Consider the following 16968-nt stretch of genomic DNA (forward strand, 5'->3'; position numbering starts at 1 on the left):
AAAATATATATATATATAAAAACAAAGCGAATAATAAGAGATTTCACCTATCATAGGCCGATTACTGTCACAAGGATCTGAAGAGAGTCTTTTTACAGTATTGGGAGAGAAAAAACGATTAATCAAGCATGCACTTATAAAATTGATTTTTATAATAATAATAATAATAATAATAATAATAATAATAATAATAATATTATTATTATTATTATTATTATTATTATTATTATTATTATTATTATTATTTGAGATGACTAATTAAAGTGACAACAAGATTATTAGGAAAGTCGTATTTTCTTTAAAGTTGAAAATATAAGTTTTTATGATAATGATAATTATTATGATAAATTACATTAGTCATTGTAGAAATTTTGTATTTGTTTTAATTGGTTATAAATTTGTTGTCATTTAATTATTATGAAATTTAAATTGTTATAATTTATTTATATTTATAATATATAAAAGTGAAAAAAGGAAAAATAATGAAATGAAAAAAAATTAAGTAAAATTAATTCTAAAATTCTTATTATGTTCACTCAAAATCAGATATATATATATATATATATATATATATATATATATATATATATATATATATATATATAAATGGACTATAATAAGTTTTATTAAAAATAATTAAAAAAATAAAAACTATTTTTATAACAACTTTTATTAAATATTATCAAAAAATAATAAATTTTAATTTACAAAATAAATTTTTTTCCATATTATATTGTATTTATTGATAATATTTTAATTAACTAAAGTAATGTATCTTATTAATTTTATTTTTTATTTTTTTAATTAACTTTAACTAAAGTAAAATACAATCATGATAATTTGATATTACAATAATGAATGATAATATTTCATTAATTAAATTAATTTTAATGCCTCTATAAATTTAAAATGATTAATTTTATGATTTATATGAATTTAAAATTTTTAGTCATATTTATAATATAATTTTAATTAAATATAAAATTTTATAAAAATAATTAATTAAAATAAAAAAATAATATATATATTATAATTTTTAAAAATACTTTTTATTATTTTATTATTTATAAAAATATAAAAACGCATTTATTGCAACAAATGGATAATTTATAGCCAACAATAAATATAGCTTCCATACAATTTTATCGTTAATATCATTTAGTGATAAAAAAATACATAATTGATAATTTTAACAATAAGAGGCTTTTTATATATTATCATCGGTAATAATTTTTGTGATGAAATACTTGTAACTAAATATAATGTCATATTGATAAATAATTAAATTTAATTGGTTATTAAAAATAATATATTATAATCATATTATATTATATATGAAAAATTAAAAGAAATTATATTAAAAAATTAAATCATGAAACTATATAATAAATAAATTAACATATGATGCACGTTAATATATATATATATATATATATATATATATATATATATATATATATATATATATATATATATATATATATATATATATGTGGGAAGGCAGTGAGGGAAATTTATCTTTACTAAAAATGCCTTTCATTTTTTAAACTAGTTACAATTTTTTTTTATTATTTAAATTAATTTTAATTTTAATATTTGATAAATTTAAAATTCTTAATGTTAGAGTTTATATGAATTTAAATTTTTTGGTCCTATTTATATTTAATTTTAATTAAATATAAAATTTTATAAGAAGTAATTAATTAAAATAAGAAATTAATAAGTGAAAAATAAAAAATGCAATTAATCTATAATCCATCTATATAATTTTAATACAATTTTAAAGTTGCTATTTATAAAATATTAATTATTTAAATTTAAATAAAAAAATATGTAATTTTGGTCCTAAAACATTATAAATTACAATGAAAAATTATAATTGAGTTAAGATTCTTAATAATAAATTATAACTAAATTAAGATTTTAATGAAATAAAAAAATTTCAATTTGAAACATATTATACTAATTTTAGACTTTTAATAATATAAACGATTATTCTAAATAAAGTAAAATTATATTTTTTTTCTCTTTTAAATTGTAAAATTATCTTATATTATATTGATTTAATAATTTTTTATATAAATTTTTTGGATATAATTATTTATGTCAAATTAACATATAAAACTAAAAGTATGAGTAAAAAATACACCATAATTGTTATTAAAAAAGTATTTATTATTTTAATAATTTTTATTTTATTATTTAAATTTAATTATTAATTATTTATGTTTTATCAAAACTTTTCCTTAAAAATTGTAAAAATGTCAAAAAAACCCCAAACTTTATATTTTTTAGTAATTATACTCTAAATTATTTTTTTTAATAAATATACCATGAATTTTGAAAATTACTATAATTAAAACCCACCTCTAGTTAAATAGTAACAGAGGTGCCAAATTAGTATTTCTAATCTCCCAAATTAAAATTAATTAAATATAATTTATAACAAAATAAATTATAGTTGATGAATTAATGGGTCAGGTTTTGGGCTGCTAAGGCGAGTCTGGTTGAATTGTTGAGAGGAGATATTAATGGGGAGTAAGGTTGAATCTTTATAAAGATAAAGTTAAATTAGGTAAATTTGAGCATCACAAAGGTGATATCTTGTGAATATGATAAACTGGTGAAAGTGGTATCAGTTTTACGGTAAAACTTTTTTTTTCCTTTTATTGTAAATTAGGTTTGATTAGTATAAATTTAGAGATTAAAAGCGTTGACTGACATTTTTGCTTAGCATTGAAAGGGGTAACTAACAATGAGTTCAATTATAGTAAAATTCAAAGTTTAAGATATATTTATTAAAAAGAATAAGTTTAGGTATAATTGTTAAACAATGCAAAGTTTGAATTTTTTTCAGATATTTTCTATATTAACATGGTAAAGTCTGTTATCTTTGACGTTAAAATAAATAATATGGTACAATTATTAAAAAATTCAAATTTTAAAGTGTTTTTATTAAAAAATTTAGGGTAAAATTATTAAAAATATGAAAATTTAGGATTTTCTTTTTACATTACCCCCTATATATATATATATATATATATATATATATATATATATATATATAATATGACTAAATTTAATTGGCTAATTAGTATTATATATATACTAAATTACAAATATATATAATGAATATAAATAACATGTAAGATATAGTGTTTTTTTTTTAATTTAATTTTGAATTAATATTTATTTTTGTGTTATAATATATTTAATTTAATTTTATAAATTAAAATTAAATAAATTTTTTTTAAAATTTCTTGAGAGAATTAAATGAGATTAATTTGATTAATCTTCAAATTATAAAAATTGAAATTTTAAAGTTATATGATGAAAATTAGATTAAATGTAAATGATATTTTTCTTCCAACATCAATTTAGCTTGAAATCTAGGGCATCTATTGACCATTATTGATTATCATTCATCGTCTTCTGACATCATTGGTGATTGATATGTAGCAATGATTGTCACAATTTTTCTTTTTTATAATTTTTTTTTTATGTTCAATAATAAATATTAAAAATAAACTATTTATAATATTATAAATTAAAAAAAATTTTATGTACTCTAAATAAAAAATAATTTCAAAATAAAAATAAATTCTCTGTTTAAGAAAATCCCACTTATAACAGGTACAAAAAGAGAATGCTGGAACGGCGTCGTAGATATCATTTTCCCATTAAAATAGATCGCTGATGAGACCCGTCATCCGACAGCAGTGAAACATACGGCAGTTCAATTTGAACTACCTCCGAAGCTGAAGAAAAGTGTAGTGGTCGACGATCAATCACTACGCCTCAACTGCATAATAGCATCTGCCATGGACAACAGAAACGTCGTCGTCTGTGACAATGGCACTGGGGTAACCTCCTCATTTCATGCTTTGCTTTCTCCATTTCTTTCGATCTTGATCCCACTGGTAGCTGCAATGTCAATCTTGAATTTGTTTGTATTTCTATTGTTCCTTTGTGTTGGATCTGATACAAACACTATAATTCTCTATTTCTGAGAAATTATTCTTGCGATTTCATCAAATGCTTGTCTAATTATGGAAAGAGGGTGCGATTACCTTGTTTTTATGCAGTGCAGATAAATCTTGCTATTTAGTTTTTAGCTTAGGGTAGCATCTAGTTGGTTCGTTTGCTCTTCTTCATCTGTTTTAAGCAGTTCTATTTTATTTCTTTTGTAAGAGTTTTCTGCAAATATGTGTTCTTCAATTAGGAATACTCTGATATTCTATGGTGTTAGGATTTATAAAAATCTAATGGCCTTTTTTTTTTCAGTTTTTGGAATGAATGGAATTACAGATGTTCATCAAATTAAAAAAAAAAAATGTTAAGGTGTGACTCAAAAGTACTAGTGGAATTTAGAGAAGGATCAATATTTGATTTGAAGTTCAAGCACTTAAATCCCTTATTTTGATATTTTAGTGCGATTTAAATGTACGTGGATTATAAGATCTTGCCAATTTGAATCGTAAATTGGAAATTAAGAGGCAGAAAACAGCATGTGTGACCATTGCCTTTGTTGGTCTGCATAATGGCATGGAATAGGATGGGAATAGAATAGCCATTCCTAAATTTGGTTCAAATTTTAGATGTGGAATACAATTCCATGGATTAATATTTTTATAATTTTAGGTTTTCTTGTTAAATTAAATTTATAACATGTGAAATAATTATTATATATAATGAATATTTTTTTAATTTAATATGAGATATATTCAAAATATAAGTGAAGTATAGTTTTCTGTATAGCTATTCCATTTGTACCCTATTCCTTTCCATGAACCAAACAAGTCCTACTGTTTGATGAAGTGACTTTGTGCTGAACTTTGGATTGAGACAAGAGGTTCAGTTTCAAACAAACGAGAAACATGTTTATTACTTTATGCAGTGGCACATCACATACTTATCAATTGCTTTTGCTATTTACTTATTCCTTCACTTTCTGTAACTTTTTTTTTTGTTTTATTTATTTATTTATTCAATGCAGTATGTCAAGTGTGGATTTGCTGGAGAGAATTTTCCCACCTCTGTATTCCCTTGTGTGGTGGGGAGGCCTATGCTACGGTATGAAGAATCTCTCATGGAAGAACAGTTGAAGGTGAAGACATTTCATTGGACTTTCACTGCATCATGTATTAACCTTCTTTGTGTTTTGTTCATGTGCATCCCCAATCTCAAAGCATACAAATTAGCATTTTATGTTTATAACTTAGTTCTGATGTGCTGTTACTTTTGACTTACTCAATTAGGATATTGTAGTTGGAGAAGCTTGCGCTGACTTGAGGCATCAACTGGATATATCTTATCCTGTTAACAATGGAATAATTCAGAACTGGGATGACATGGGTCATGTGTGGGACCATGCATTTTTCAATGAACTTAAAGTAAAATTCTGGCGCTTATATTTTCCCTGGAGACCTATAGTTTTATGGGTTTTTTTTTTTTTTTCCATTTTCTATCATATCATAAAATCACTTTGTTCTTCATTCTGTTTCAACAGATAGACCCAACAGAATGTAAGATTTTACTCACAGACCCACCTCTTAATCCCTCAAAGAATCGTGAAAAAATGGTTTGCTATCCAATTTTTTACTGTTAGGTTATGTTTTCCAGTACCATTAGTGTTATTCTCAGTTACTTCATAGTTCATATACTCGTTATATATGTTTGATTTTTTCTTGATAATATAGGTTGAGACCATGTTTGAGAAATACAACTTTGCCGGTGTCTTCATTCAAATCCAGGCTGTTTTAACGTTGTATGCCCAAGGTGCTTGTGGAGATGATTGAAGGTTTATATTTTATTGATTGGCATATCATATTTAGTAGTGTGATTGAGAGTTGGAGAACTGCCTTTTGAATCTTGGAAATCACTGATGCTAATTTTTTGCCTTTGAAAATGGTTAAATTGTGGTTGCTTCTGCTGCTATTGCTCAACTACAACATTGCTTGTTTATTTGTCCTTCTAGTTGCACGTGTGCTTAAGCATTACTTTTATTTCTTACAGGTTTACTGACGGGATTGGTCATCGACTCCGGGGATGGTGTCACTCATGTGGTAAACTAATCTAGTATCATTCTTACACTATTTTTCATGAGTAATGCTTTCTATTTCAACTGTCCCAGACTCCCCCACATGTTTCCATTTTGTTTCTTAGGGCTGATTAGCTCCTTTAATGATGCATGAAAACAGAAAATTTCAATCATATTTATATAGTATCCAGAGCAAGTTCATTTTTCTTTTTAAATTGGTCTAAGACAATTATAAGGAGTTAAGCTTACTGCTCTCTTTACTGTTTGTGATGTTTCCATAGTAAACCACCAAAATGCCTTGTTTTCCCTCATACAAGTTGGTGCAATTATTTCACTGTTTAGGATGCCGGATTTTTCCTTGGTGTTCAACTACTGCTTATACAATGAATCTAGAGATAAAACTTGTGGTATACTGTTTGTCTATATTTTGCTGGGTATATCACTTAAAATAATCCTAAGGCAAAACTACTTAACCTGTTTCTCCCCAGGTCCCTGTTGTTGATGGCTACTCATTTCCTCATCTGACTAAGCGAATGAATGTAGCTGGTCGGCACATTACTTCCTATCTTGTTGATTTACTTTCACGGAGAGGGTGAGGATCAAATTTTAGTATGATAAATATTGTCATTAATTTTGTTCATTAGTTCTACCTCGTTTGACCTGAGCAACACTCTTTACTGTAGGTATGCAATGAATAGGACTGCTGATTTTGAGACTGTAAGGGAAATCAAAGAAAAACTATGCTATATAAGGTGAACAAACAAACAATGTATTGCTATATATTATATTTTGAAATTTGTTGATGCAAGATTGGAATCTAAATCCATTTTCCTCTAGTTATGATTACAAAAGGGAGTATCAATTGGGACTTGAGACCACAATCCTTGTTAAGAATTACACTGTAAGTTAATTCTCTTAGTACATTTTTTTTAAATCTAGTTTTTGCTTCTGATCAGTTATCAAATTTGATATATTTGTAGGCATGGCCTTAATGAATATTGAAGAAACAAGAGTAGGGTTTAAGGAATAACTATTCATTATTCATTTCCCATGATGCATGGGCATGGACATGGGATGCAAAGATTTCTGGAAAAAATAAAAACACAATAAGTTAGGGACACATTATAAGAAAATTATATAAGAATATGCATTTGATTAACTTAACATGTAAAATATCTCATTTTTTGATAATTTGCAAATATCTATTTGCAGGCTAATGATAGCAAAATTAATAAACACAATTAATGAATAATCTACTTTTCTCTAATTGAGTTATTTTTAAGGTTTTTTAGGGTTTAAGATTCAACTTTTGATATCTAAGTTTTGTTGTTTAATATGCTGTTAAATTTTCTTATTTTATTAATATGCAGCAAAACAAAACATATTTATTACCAAAAAAAAGTGTCTAATATGTGTTTGACACCAATAAAAGGTGGGTTGGACATAGATATCAGACATTTTTCATTTTTATTAATTTGCTGTAGATGCATGTTGGGCATATGTATGTGTCAGGCAAGCAACCGATACTGCATTTTTTGTTGGGGTGTGTCTGTACTTAATAGATCATTTATCTTTATATTGTCCCTACTTGTGTCATTGTAATCGCATCTTGTTTTGTCCTTAATTTTTGTTTTTTAATTGAATATATCATTCATTTACATTGTGTGCATCTATTGCTTGGGCAAGTTGAAACTGGTATCCTGAATATGACCCTAGAGCCAAGACCAACTTCTCTTGCATGTTTCAAGTTCATTTATTTTGTAAATGTGGTACAAGCTTGCAGTGTATGGTGCTTCAGGGTTTTGGTTTGGCATCAAAAAGCTTGCTTGTTTTCGAAACAGTTATATACTCAATCAAATAATAATATACTAATAAGTTTTATTTTATCAGCTTCCAGATGGAAGGGTGATAAAAGTAGGCACTGAGCGGTTCCAGGCACCTGAGGCTCTTTTTACACCAGTAAGCCAATATCTCTGATTTATTGTAATTTTCCAGTCTTTATGTAAATTTTTCTGTGCAAATGGTTTGATGCAGATATCCATAATGTTGGTTTTCTAGTTGTTACGGTGTCCATCTGTATATTATTTTGTTGTTTATTTTTATTATCTTCATGTTACTAAACATATTCTTGATACTTCCTTTAATTAGTGTGGATAAACCGAATCTTTGGTCTATTTATTTTGTTAAAGGCGCAAACATTTGGGCTTACACTGAGTACCTGATGATTTGCAGTTCAGGAAGTTTAAATATGATGGCGACAATTATACATTATAGTCATATAAGTTCTTGTGTTGAGTTAAAGTTAGGGACTTAAGGTGGAACCATTCTGTCCAAATGTGCATTAATGTTAGAGAACATGTTGACGTGGCATATGGGCTTTCGTAATGAGGAACTCTTTAGGGAAAAAAATAACCCAATTAGGGTCCTTTAAAATTATGGACAGGCACATGTGGCAACTGGCAAATAAGCATAGCATAAAAACTAATACTGTATGTCATTAGTTACTAAGGCCTTGTTTGGCATTGAGTTTCAGAGTCTGAAACTGCTTTTCTGAATAAAAGCATCATTTTAGATGCTGTTGAGAAAAGCAGTTTGAAAAAAACTGTTTTGTTATTTTAGTGTTCTTATGACTAAAATTGATCAAATTTAATTTTTAATTATTTTTTAACACTCTCTAACTAGTATATTTAAAAAAGTGATTTTCTCAACAGCACCAAACAGGCCTTAAGTTTTTTTAAGAGAAATTCTATTGTCAAACTCCATCACTAACCAATAAATTAGATATGAAAGATAAATGCAAAGAAGAATTTACTGAAGGCAAACAAATTACAAATCCATAAGCTTGCAAAATCTGTATCAGCTCATCAGAAAACCATGTGACATCAGGAATGATGTTAATGGCATTCCCTAGCTTAACTGACTAGAAGGCACAAGTTGTTTTAATTTTTATTATTCAAGTTCTTGATTGTATGAAACTATTATTTAAGGATCATTTTATAAAATGTATAACATTCAATTTAACAATTTGAACTTAAGCCTGTGAGAGATCTATGAGGCCATGCAATTAGAACAATGTATGGTAGGTTGGAGATTCTGAAAATTGTGAGGTATGCCTTTTCTGCAGGAACTTATAGATGTTGAAGGTGATGGAATGGCTGATATGGTTTTTCGCTGCATCCAGGAAATGGATATTGACAACCGAATGATGGTAATAGGACTGTTTTGTTAACGCTTTACTTCATGTGCATATTCTTGAATTTAAAGTTTTTGCATCCTTTTTTTTTGGGTTTTTTTTTTTTGGTACGTTTGGCTTCCAATTGGGGTTTGAACTCAAGGCCTCACTGTCTTGAAGACAACTCCAGTACCATTGAGCTAAAGTTCATTGTTATTTATTTTTATTTTATTTATTTATTTTGGTTTTTTGGTGAGGATGCAGAAATTCTTTTCTGTTGTAGAAAATGTTACTTTTATTAGTTTGATTTTGATGCAAGGTATGCATATTTCAGTAGGCTATTTTTTTTTTTACATCAGAAGTATGCCCTCCTTGTTGTCTTATTTCAATTTCTACTAAAAGTTTGTTCCTTTCTTCTTGTGCTCTGTCAAATTGTTGATGGTGCAACTAATAATTGAAAAGGTTGGGGCTGTTGGATGGATCAATGTCTTGTGGCATATTTGTTCATGATGTGTTTTCACTTGTGTCAAGTAATGACTGTAATTTTGTTTTTTTTTTTCATTTTCATTTTTCCTGAACACACACACACTCCATCTCCATTTACCATGCCATCTCTTATTTATGTTTCAGCATCTGGTAACTACGTTCTAGATGCTCTTGGGTTCAATTTGATATATCCACAAGTGAAGTGGTTAGGACCATGATCTGAACTCTGGAGTGAGTCACAGATAACTGTTGGGTCACAGTTTTGCCATCCTTTTTATTTATGTTGCGCGAGTATACTCTATGCTATGCAATTCTCGACGCCAATTTGCTTTATGTTTTGCAGCTGTACCAGCACATAGTATTAAGTGGAGGGAGCACCATGTATCCTGGTTTACCTAGTCGGTAATATTTCTAATTCCTGTTTGTCTTATGGGTTTCCTTTCTTTGTAGATAAGGTACTTTGTTATGATGGATTCCTCTTTTACATGGGATATTTAGATTTACATTGAATTTATTAAATTCAATTTTGTATACACATCATAAATTAATGCACTTATGACTGGACATTTATGGGGTCGTTTGCTCCATGCCCCTGTCCAACATTCTTAACAATTCTACAGATGATTAAATGGAGAAAGAATGCAGCAAAAATTTTTGAGAAATTGATCATTGTTTAGTCGATTGCCTGCATCTAACTCACATTCTTCTGGTTGCTCTATGTTACTTTTATGAGACGCAATGTTCAATTTATGGAAACCTGGTTGGGCGGTACTTCATGACCTTTCTGAAATGTGAATGAACAGCTTCTATCATTTCATTTCTTTGGTTGCATCTTTTGTATGGCCGTGCATTTAAGGCCATATTCTAGAAAACACTAAATAATTTTTGTATTAGTTCAGCCTGGAGAAAGAAATACTGGATCGCTATCTTGAAGTTGTTCTGAAGGGAAATAAAGATGGGTTAAAGGTAAGATTCAAGTCTCATATACTTCAACTTAGAAAGAGAAATAATTAATTAATTATCATGCTCAATGTTTTATTAAATTATTTATTTTGTTTTACTTGTGTTCTATTGTACCTAGTTTGATATCAAAGTAAACTGTTAAATTGACATCATATGTGGGGCAATCTCCAAAAGAGGGGTTCCTTAGAATTCATTAGCTTATAATTTGTGGAAAAACTATGCTGCATGTCTGTTTGGAAACTTCAACTAAAATCTACACATTTGAAAGGATACAAAAGCTAGGTCGCTGTAGTTAACATCAACTTTGTCACGAAGTAGCATATGTGTAATCTAGGTAGATAATATTTTTTTAACTAAAATTTGGCGTAAAAAATTTAGTGAATTCCACATATGTGGTTTCAATCTTTATAAATATATACAAGTTCTCTAGCCTTGAAATTTCAGAACTTTAGAGGTGTACCAGATCTTCCATAAGTAATAATCACTTTTCAGAATAACTTACATTGAACTGCACATAAACAAGGTTGCAAATGTAGGAAACATAGCTATAATTGTCCAGCTGTGAATTTGGCCTATCTTTAAATTGCTGTCTCATGATCTCTTTCTGGTGAACAGAAGCTGCGATTGCGGATAGAAGATCCACCACGGAGAAAGCATATGGTCTACCTAGGAGGTGCAGTTCTTGCTGGAATTATGAAGGTAAATGCATTCGTCTCTGCCAGCTCTGTCTCAACATTTTGTGACGACAGATTAGATTTCTTCCAACGGTCACATTCAAACCATTAATTCATGAGCTCACATCTATTTATAATGGGAAACTATGCAGGATGCTCCAGAGTTCTGGATTAGCAGAGATGATTATCTCGAAGAAGGAATTGCTTGTCTGAACAAGTGCGGTTAAGAATTGAGTTTTGTAAATCTATAATGTATCAATATTCTTCAAAAAGACATGCGAACATATATCAAGGGTGTTTGGACTAGTAAAAAGGGCAGGGGTATACCATGCCTGAAATCTATTTTTCCTGTTGAGTAGTTGAGATTCTTTAGATTTCTCCTATTCTAGTTTGAAACAATAAAGATTTTTCAAAATTGTTTGAACAAATCACAAAAAGTAATATTTGATTGGTTTATTAAGATGTTTTTCAAAATACAAATAATTTTGAATAACAATAAAAAAAATTAAATATGTACCAAAAATAAATAAATAAAATTGATAGCAGACCAGTGCACACATGCTGATGATGTTTTCATTAAAGAAACACAAGAGTGTTGATTTCAACCTTTCAACCAATTTGGTAAACAAAAATGCCTTCTACATCATATTTTAGCCTCGAATTGAATAAACAAGAATTAATTATATTTTGTATTTCCACTATTAGGACAATTGAATCTTATTATTAAATACTAATAGACTTCATTAGCAGTTCAACCCTCTACCTTTTAAGGTCAACAATGGTGTTAAAAATAAAGCTAACAACTTTCAGCTATGAAAAATCACAAGGCAAAAGAATATAATATGAAGAGAATCAAGCATGCAAATTTGGGGTGCCAACCCCACCAAGCAAAGTCACACAGACCATTCTGATACTGGTTGGTCCCATGATCAGTGGCCTACTCTCACCCACATGACCAAAAACAACTATCAAGAAAACAATAATATTTGGAACATGTTTCTCTCTCTAAAATTCAACAGTAGTTGCTACAATACCTCTAGCAGACACCAATTCCCCAATCAAGGACTGACACCTGTCCTCTCACAGTGTTCTCTCTTTCCATATATAACACCATTGGTTACTGATCATACCACTGGAAATTCAAAACCTGTGACAGATTTCAGTTCAAATACAATCATCATTTTTCAGTTACTGGAATTCTGGAATTCTCTGTCCTGGGTTCTGGTCGTTTGTTCAGTTAACTTCCTTTAGAAATTTCCTTTGCTTGTTCACATGGTTTGTGGTCTTTTTCAATCAATAAATTTTGCATTTACACTCAATTCTATACAGGCTGCTTTATTGTTATTTTGGTATTAATTCAATTCATATGCTATTTTCTTGGTTTTGTTGATCTCAGGTTGTGGAACTTGAAAAGGTTGCTGCAATGGAGAACTCCAATGGCAATGTGTTTCAACTAATTGTGAAACAAGGGAATCCTAGTCTGGTTGTTCCAGAAAAGAAGACAGAAAAAGGTCTCTATTTTCTCTCTAATCTTGATCAGAACATTGCAGTGATTGTACGTACAGTCTACTGCTTCAAGTCAGATGAAGAAGGGAATGAAAATGCTGCAGAAATTATCAAGAATGCCTTGAGAAAGGTTCTTGTTCACTACTACCCTCTTGCAGGGAGGCTAACAATAAGCTCCGAGGGAAAGCTTATTATAAATTGCACCGGAGAGGGTGCTGTTTTCGTTGAGGCTGAGGCAAATTGTGCAATGAAAGATATTGGAGACATTACAAAGCCTGATCCAGACACTCTTGGGAAGCTGGTTTATGACATTCCTGATGCAAAGAACATTTTGCAGATGCCTCCTCTGGTGGCTCAGGTTTTTCAACTTCTCCAAATATTTTTTTTCCTCTTTTTTTTCAACTTAAAAGAATCAGCTTCTTTTCTTCTTGTAGGTGACCAAGTTCAAATGTGGTGGATTTGTTCTTGGATTGTGCATGAATCATTGTATGTTTGATGGAATTGGTGCTATGGAATTTGTGAACTCATGGGGCGAAACAGCTAGAGGCTTGCCACTTTCTGTCCCTCCATTTACCGACAGAAACATTCTCAAAGCCAGGAACCCACCAAAGATAGAGCATCTTCATCAAGAATTTGCTGAGATAGAAGACAAATCTAACACCAATAGCCTTTATAAAGACGATGAAATGCTCTACAGCTCCTTCTGTTTCGATCCTGAAATGCTCGAAAGGATCAAAATGAGAGCCTTGGAAGATGGGGTTCTTGACAAGTGCACTACTTTTGAAGGTCTCTCAGCATTTGTGTGGAGAGCTAGAACCAAGGCACTCAAGTTGCTGCCTGATCAACAAACAAAGCTTCTATTTGCTGTTGATGGAAGGCCAAAATTCAACCCACCATTACCAAAAGGGTACTTTGGAAATGGAATAGTGTTGACAAATTCTGTAAGCCAAGCAGGTGAACTTCTAGAGAAGCCACTGTCACATGCAGTTGGGCTAGTTCAGGATGCAATAAAAATGGTTACAGACTCTTACATGAGGTCTGCTATAGATTATTTTGAAGTGACAAGAGCAAAGCCTTCCCTGGCTTCTACTCTGTTGATAACTACTTGGTCTAGACTATCTTTTCACACTACAGATTTTGGATGGGGAGAGCCAATTCTGTCGGGGCCAGTGGCATTGCCAGAGAAAGAAGTGATCTTGTTCTTATCACATGGTACACAGAGAAAAAGCATAAATGTGCTTCTGGGATTGCCAGCTTCTGCCATGAAGATCTTCCAAGAATTGATGCAGATATGAAAATTTTACAAGATTTTTTTTTAAAATTTTTTATCTTTAATTATGTTTTTTGCTTTTAAATTTCCCTTGTGGCTTGGTCTTGCCCAATGGTGTCTTTTTATATTTTATTTTATTTATCTACCACATTTGTGAGGTTATGTTTATTGAAAATTAAAATTTATATTTATTGCTTTCTTCTTTATTATTTAAATTGTCAAGTGGATGTGATCTTTAAAAAACTCAAGATAATATTTTACCCTTTGTTTGGATTTAAGGAAATGGTGAGAAGAAAAAGAAAAAAAAAGGAAATTTGATTTCTCTCTATCCTCTTATTTAGATATTAAATAGAGGAGAGAAAAGAAGAGAAAGAAGGAGAAATAAGGAGAAATCTTATTTCTGAACTCTCTTATAAGTAAATTATAATATTTCTCTCTAAATTGATGAAAAATGGAGAGAAACGAGGACAAATTGACGTAGAATATTTAGATGTCCTTTACAACATAATAAACATAAGAGAAAGACTCTGGCGAAAGCAAATATTTGGTAATATTTGTCAACAAAAACGAAGGTTATTATCTCGTATCAGAGGGATCCAAATCCGATTGAAGTCTAATCTTCACAATGGGCTACTGAAGTTGGATAGGAAGCTTAGAGATGAGTTAGATTTGGTTTTGGCTGAGGAAGAAATGTTGTGGCTCCAGAAAGCTAGAGACAGGTGGATTGTGGAAGGGGAACGGAATACCTCCTTTTATCATTCAGTGGCGGTGCAGAAGGATTGTAAGAAGAAAGTTATGGGTTTGAAGGTTGATTCAGATACGTGGGCTTGGGATCAAGATCTATTAACAGATATGGCTTTTCAGTTTTATAAGAATTTGTATTTGGAAGAAGGTGGTGGTGATCTATCTTGTCTAACTAGTGCTTATTTTCCTTCTTTATCTGAGCATCATTTGGAAGGTTTGAACGAACAATTTTCTATGGATGAGATTAAATTTGCTTTATTCTTTATCGATCCTTACAAGGCCCCTGGTACGGATGGTTATGAAGCTTGTTTTTATCAAAAATGCTGGAAGGTGGTGGAAGAATCTGTTTCTAGATTTGTTATGAATTTTCTGCAGGGAGGGGATTTGCTTCCTGGGATTTGCGATGTAATGATCACTCTTCTTCCTAAGGTTGAACATCCTGAATTTATTAGTCAATTTCGGCCCAGAAGCTTATGTAATGTCACTTGTAAGTTTATTTCTAAGGTCTTAGAGAATCGAATGAGATTAGTGCTACCAGATTTAATTGGGTTGACTCAATCTAGTTTCATTATGGGGAGGCAGCTTCATGATAATGTGGTCATTCTTCAAGAAGTAATTCATTCTATGCGTCGCAGGGCAAATAATAATAATTGGATGGTTCTGAAGATTTATATTCAGAAGGCGTATGATAGATTGAGATGGAGTTTTGTTGAAAATTCTCTTCAGTTAGCTGGTTTTTCGAATAAGTGGTGTAGTTTGATCATGATGTGTTTGCGGGGTTCGTCTATGCAGGTTCTTTGGAATGGGAAATTGTCTGAGAGTTTCACTCCTTCTCGAGGTGTTAGACAAGGGGACCCAATCTCCCCTTATCTATTTGTATTATGTATGGAGCGTTTAGCTCATCGAATTAGACTTGCGCTTGAATGTAATGAGTGGAAGCCGATTCGATTGTGCAGGAGTTTTTTCTGGGGAAAGCAAAAGGGTAAGAAGCGCGTTCATCTGGTTAACTGGAATCAAGTTTCCCTTCCTGTTGATCGTGGGGGACTTGGGATTCGGAGGTGTAGGGAGATCAATACAGCTTTTCTGGGCTAAGTTGGCCTGGAGATTACTTCACGAGAATAGTGGGCTATGGGCAAAAGTCCTACGCAGTAAGGTCTGGACGCTTGTGTTACCAAGTCAGATGCTTCTATTGTTTGGAAACGCATTATTCATGGTGCTCCCCTCTTAAGGCGGGGTGTATGTATTTCTGTGGTAAATGATTTAACTACTAAATTTTGGGATGATGTGTGGATTGGTGAGGATAGGATGGCAAATATGTGTATCCATGCAATTCCAGATGCCATTAGAGATGCCTCGGTTGCGCAGATGTGGGATGGTAGGACATGGAAGTGGCATTTGATTCGACCGTTCCTTGATGAATCTGTTTATATGAAATTGGAGGCGATTTCTCTTTCTAATGATGCCCATCAAATGAATCAAATGGCTTGGAGTGTCACCTCTTTGGGTAATTTTTTGGTGAAATCAGCATATTTCCTTTCTTGCTTTAACGAGTATCCTCAAGTTGATAAGGTGTGGAAGGTCTTGTGGGGAGCTAAAGTATCTCAGAGAATTCGTTTCTTTCTCTGGTTGGTAGTCCATGAGAAACTGATGTCAAATTATGAGAGGGCTCGTAGGGGTTTTATTGATGATCCAGGATGTTCGATTTGTGGTGCGCCTGCTAAGATGATATCTCATGTTCTCCGCGACTGTCCAGCAACTATGGATGTGTGGAATAAAGTTTGGGATTTTATTTATGTTCTAAAGTTTCAGTGCTGGAATTTAAGACAATGGTTTCTGAAGGTAAAGGAGCTATGCTGTTCCTTTGATATGGAGGGTTCTTCTCTTCAGTTATTGTGCATTACCCTTTGTTGGGTTTGGAAGTGGCCAAATAAAGTTAATTTTCAGAGTTTTGAAGGCTAAATTGGCTTGTTTAAAGCAATAGTTGAGGCTTAATGTTGCAGCCTGGAATCATTCTCTGACCTCTGCCTCTTTTTCTCCTTCCTTTCGGTCTATGTTGTTGATTCCTTTCCGACATTTAGTTAACCAAATCAAATTTTTAATTAATGAAATGGTT

At 30.8% G+C, this 16968-nt stretch overlaps 2 protein-coding genes across 2 annotated transcripts; both read left to right on the forward strand.

The window, feature by feature from the left end:
- The first annotated feature begins 3677 nt into the window (after positions 1–3677).
- Positions 3678–11693, forward strand: LOC110653538 (actin-related protein 2). The gene is made up of 15 exons (XM_021809221.2): positions 3678–3863; positions 4997–5107; positions 5259–5393; positions 5510–5581; positions 5700–5778; positions 6016–6065; positions 6529–6632; positions 6724–6792; positions 6878–6941; positions 7931–7999; positions 9165–9248; positions 10042–10100; positions 10598–10664; positions 11277–11360; positions 11488–11693. Exons 1-15 carry the CDS (start codon positions 3822–3824, stop codon positions 11560–11562), a joined length of 1164 nt encoding a protein of 387 aa, XP_021664913.2. The 5' UTR covers positions 3678–3821; the 3' UTR covers positions 11563–11693.
- A 666-nt stretch (positions 11694–12359) lies between these two features.
- On the forward strand, positions 12360–14317 carry LOC110653537 (omega-hydroxypalmitate O-feruloyl transferase). The gene is made up of 3 exons (XM_021809220.2): positions 12360–12610; positions 12732–13199; positions 13276–14317. Exons 1-3 carry the CDS (start codon positions 12608–12610, stop codon positions 14134–14136), a joined length of 1332 nt encoding a protein of 443 aa, XP_021664912.2. The 5' UTR covers positions 12360–12607; the 3' UTR covers positions 14137–14317.
- Positions 14318–16968: the final 2651 nt, after the last annotated feature.

The sequence above is a fragment of the Hevea brasiliensis genome, chromosome 1 (assembly GCF_030052815.1).
Source record: "Hevea brasiliensis isolate MT/VB/25A 57/8 chromosome 1, ASM3005281v1, whole genome shotgun sequence".
NCBI lineage: Eukaryota > Viridiplantae > Streptophyta > Magnoliopsida > Malpighiales > Euphorbiaceae > Hevea > Hevea brasiliensis.

Bases quoted from the DNA above. Each gene is read 5' to 3' on its own strand.
- LOC110653537 (XM_021809220.2), top strand. The intron at 13,200-13,275 runs GTTTTTCAACTT...TTCTTCTTGTAG, and splicing joins TGCCTCCTCTGGTGGCTCAG to GTGACCAAGTTCAAATGTGG.
- LOC110653538 (XM_021809221.2), top strand. From the start codon at position 3,822: ATGGACAACAGAAACGTCGTCGTCTGTGACAATGGCACTGGG. The intron at 5,779-6,015 runs GTGCTTGTGGAG...TATTTCTTACAG, and splicing joins TTTAACGTTGTATGCCCAAG to GTTTACTGACGGGATTGGTC. The intron at 10,101-10,597 runs GTAATATTTCTA...GTATTAGTTCAG, and splicing joins TATCCTGGTTTACCTAGTCG to CCTGGAGAAAGAAATACTGG.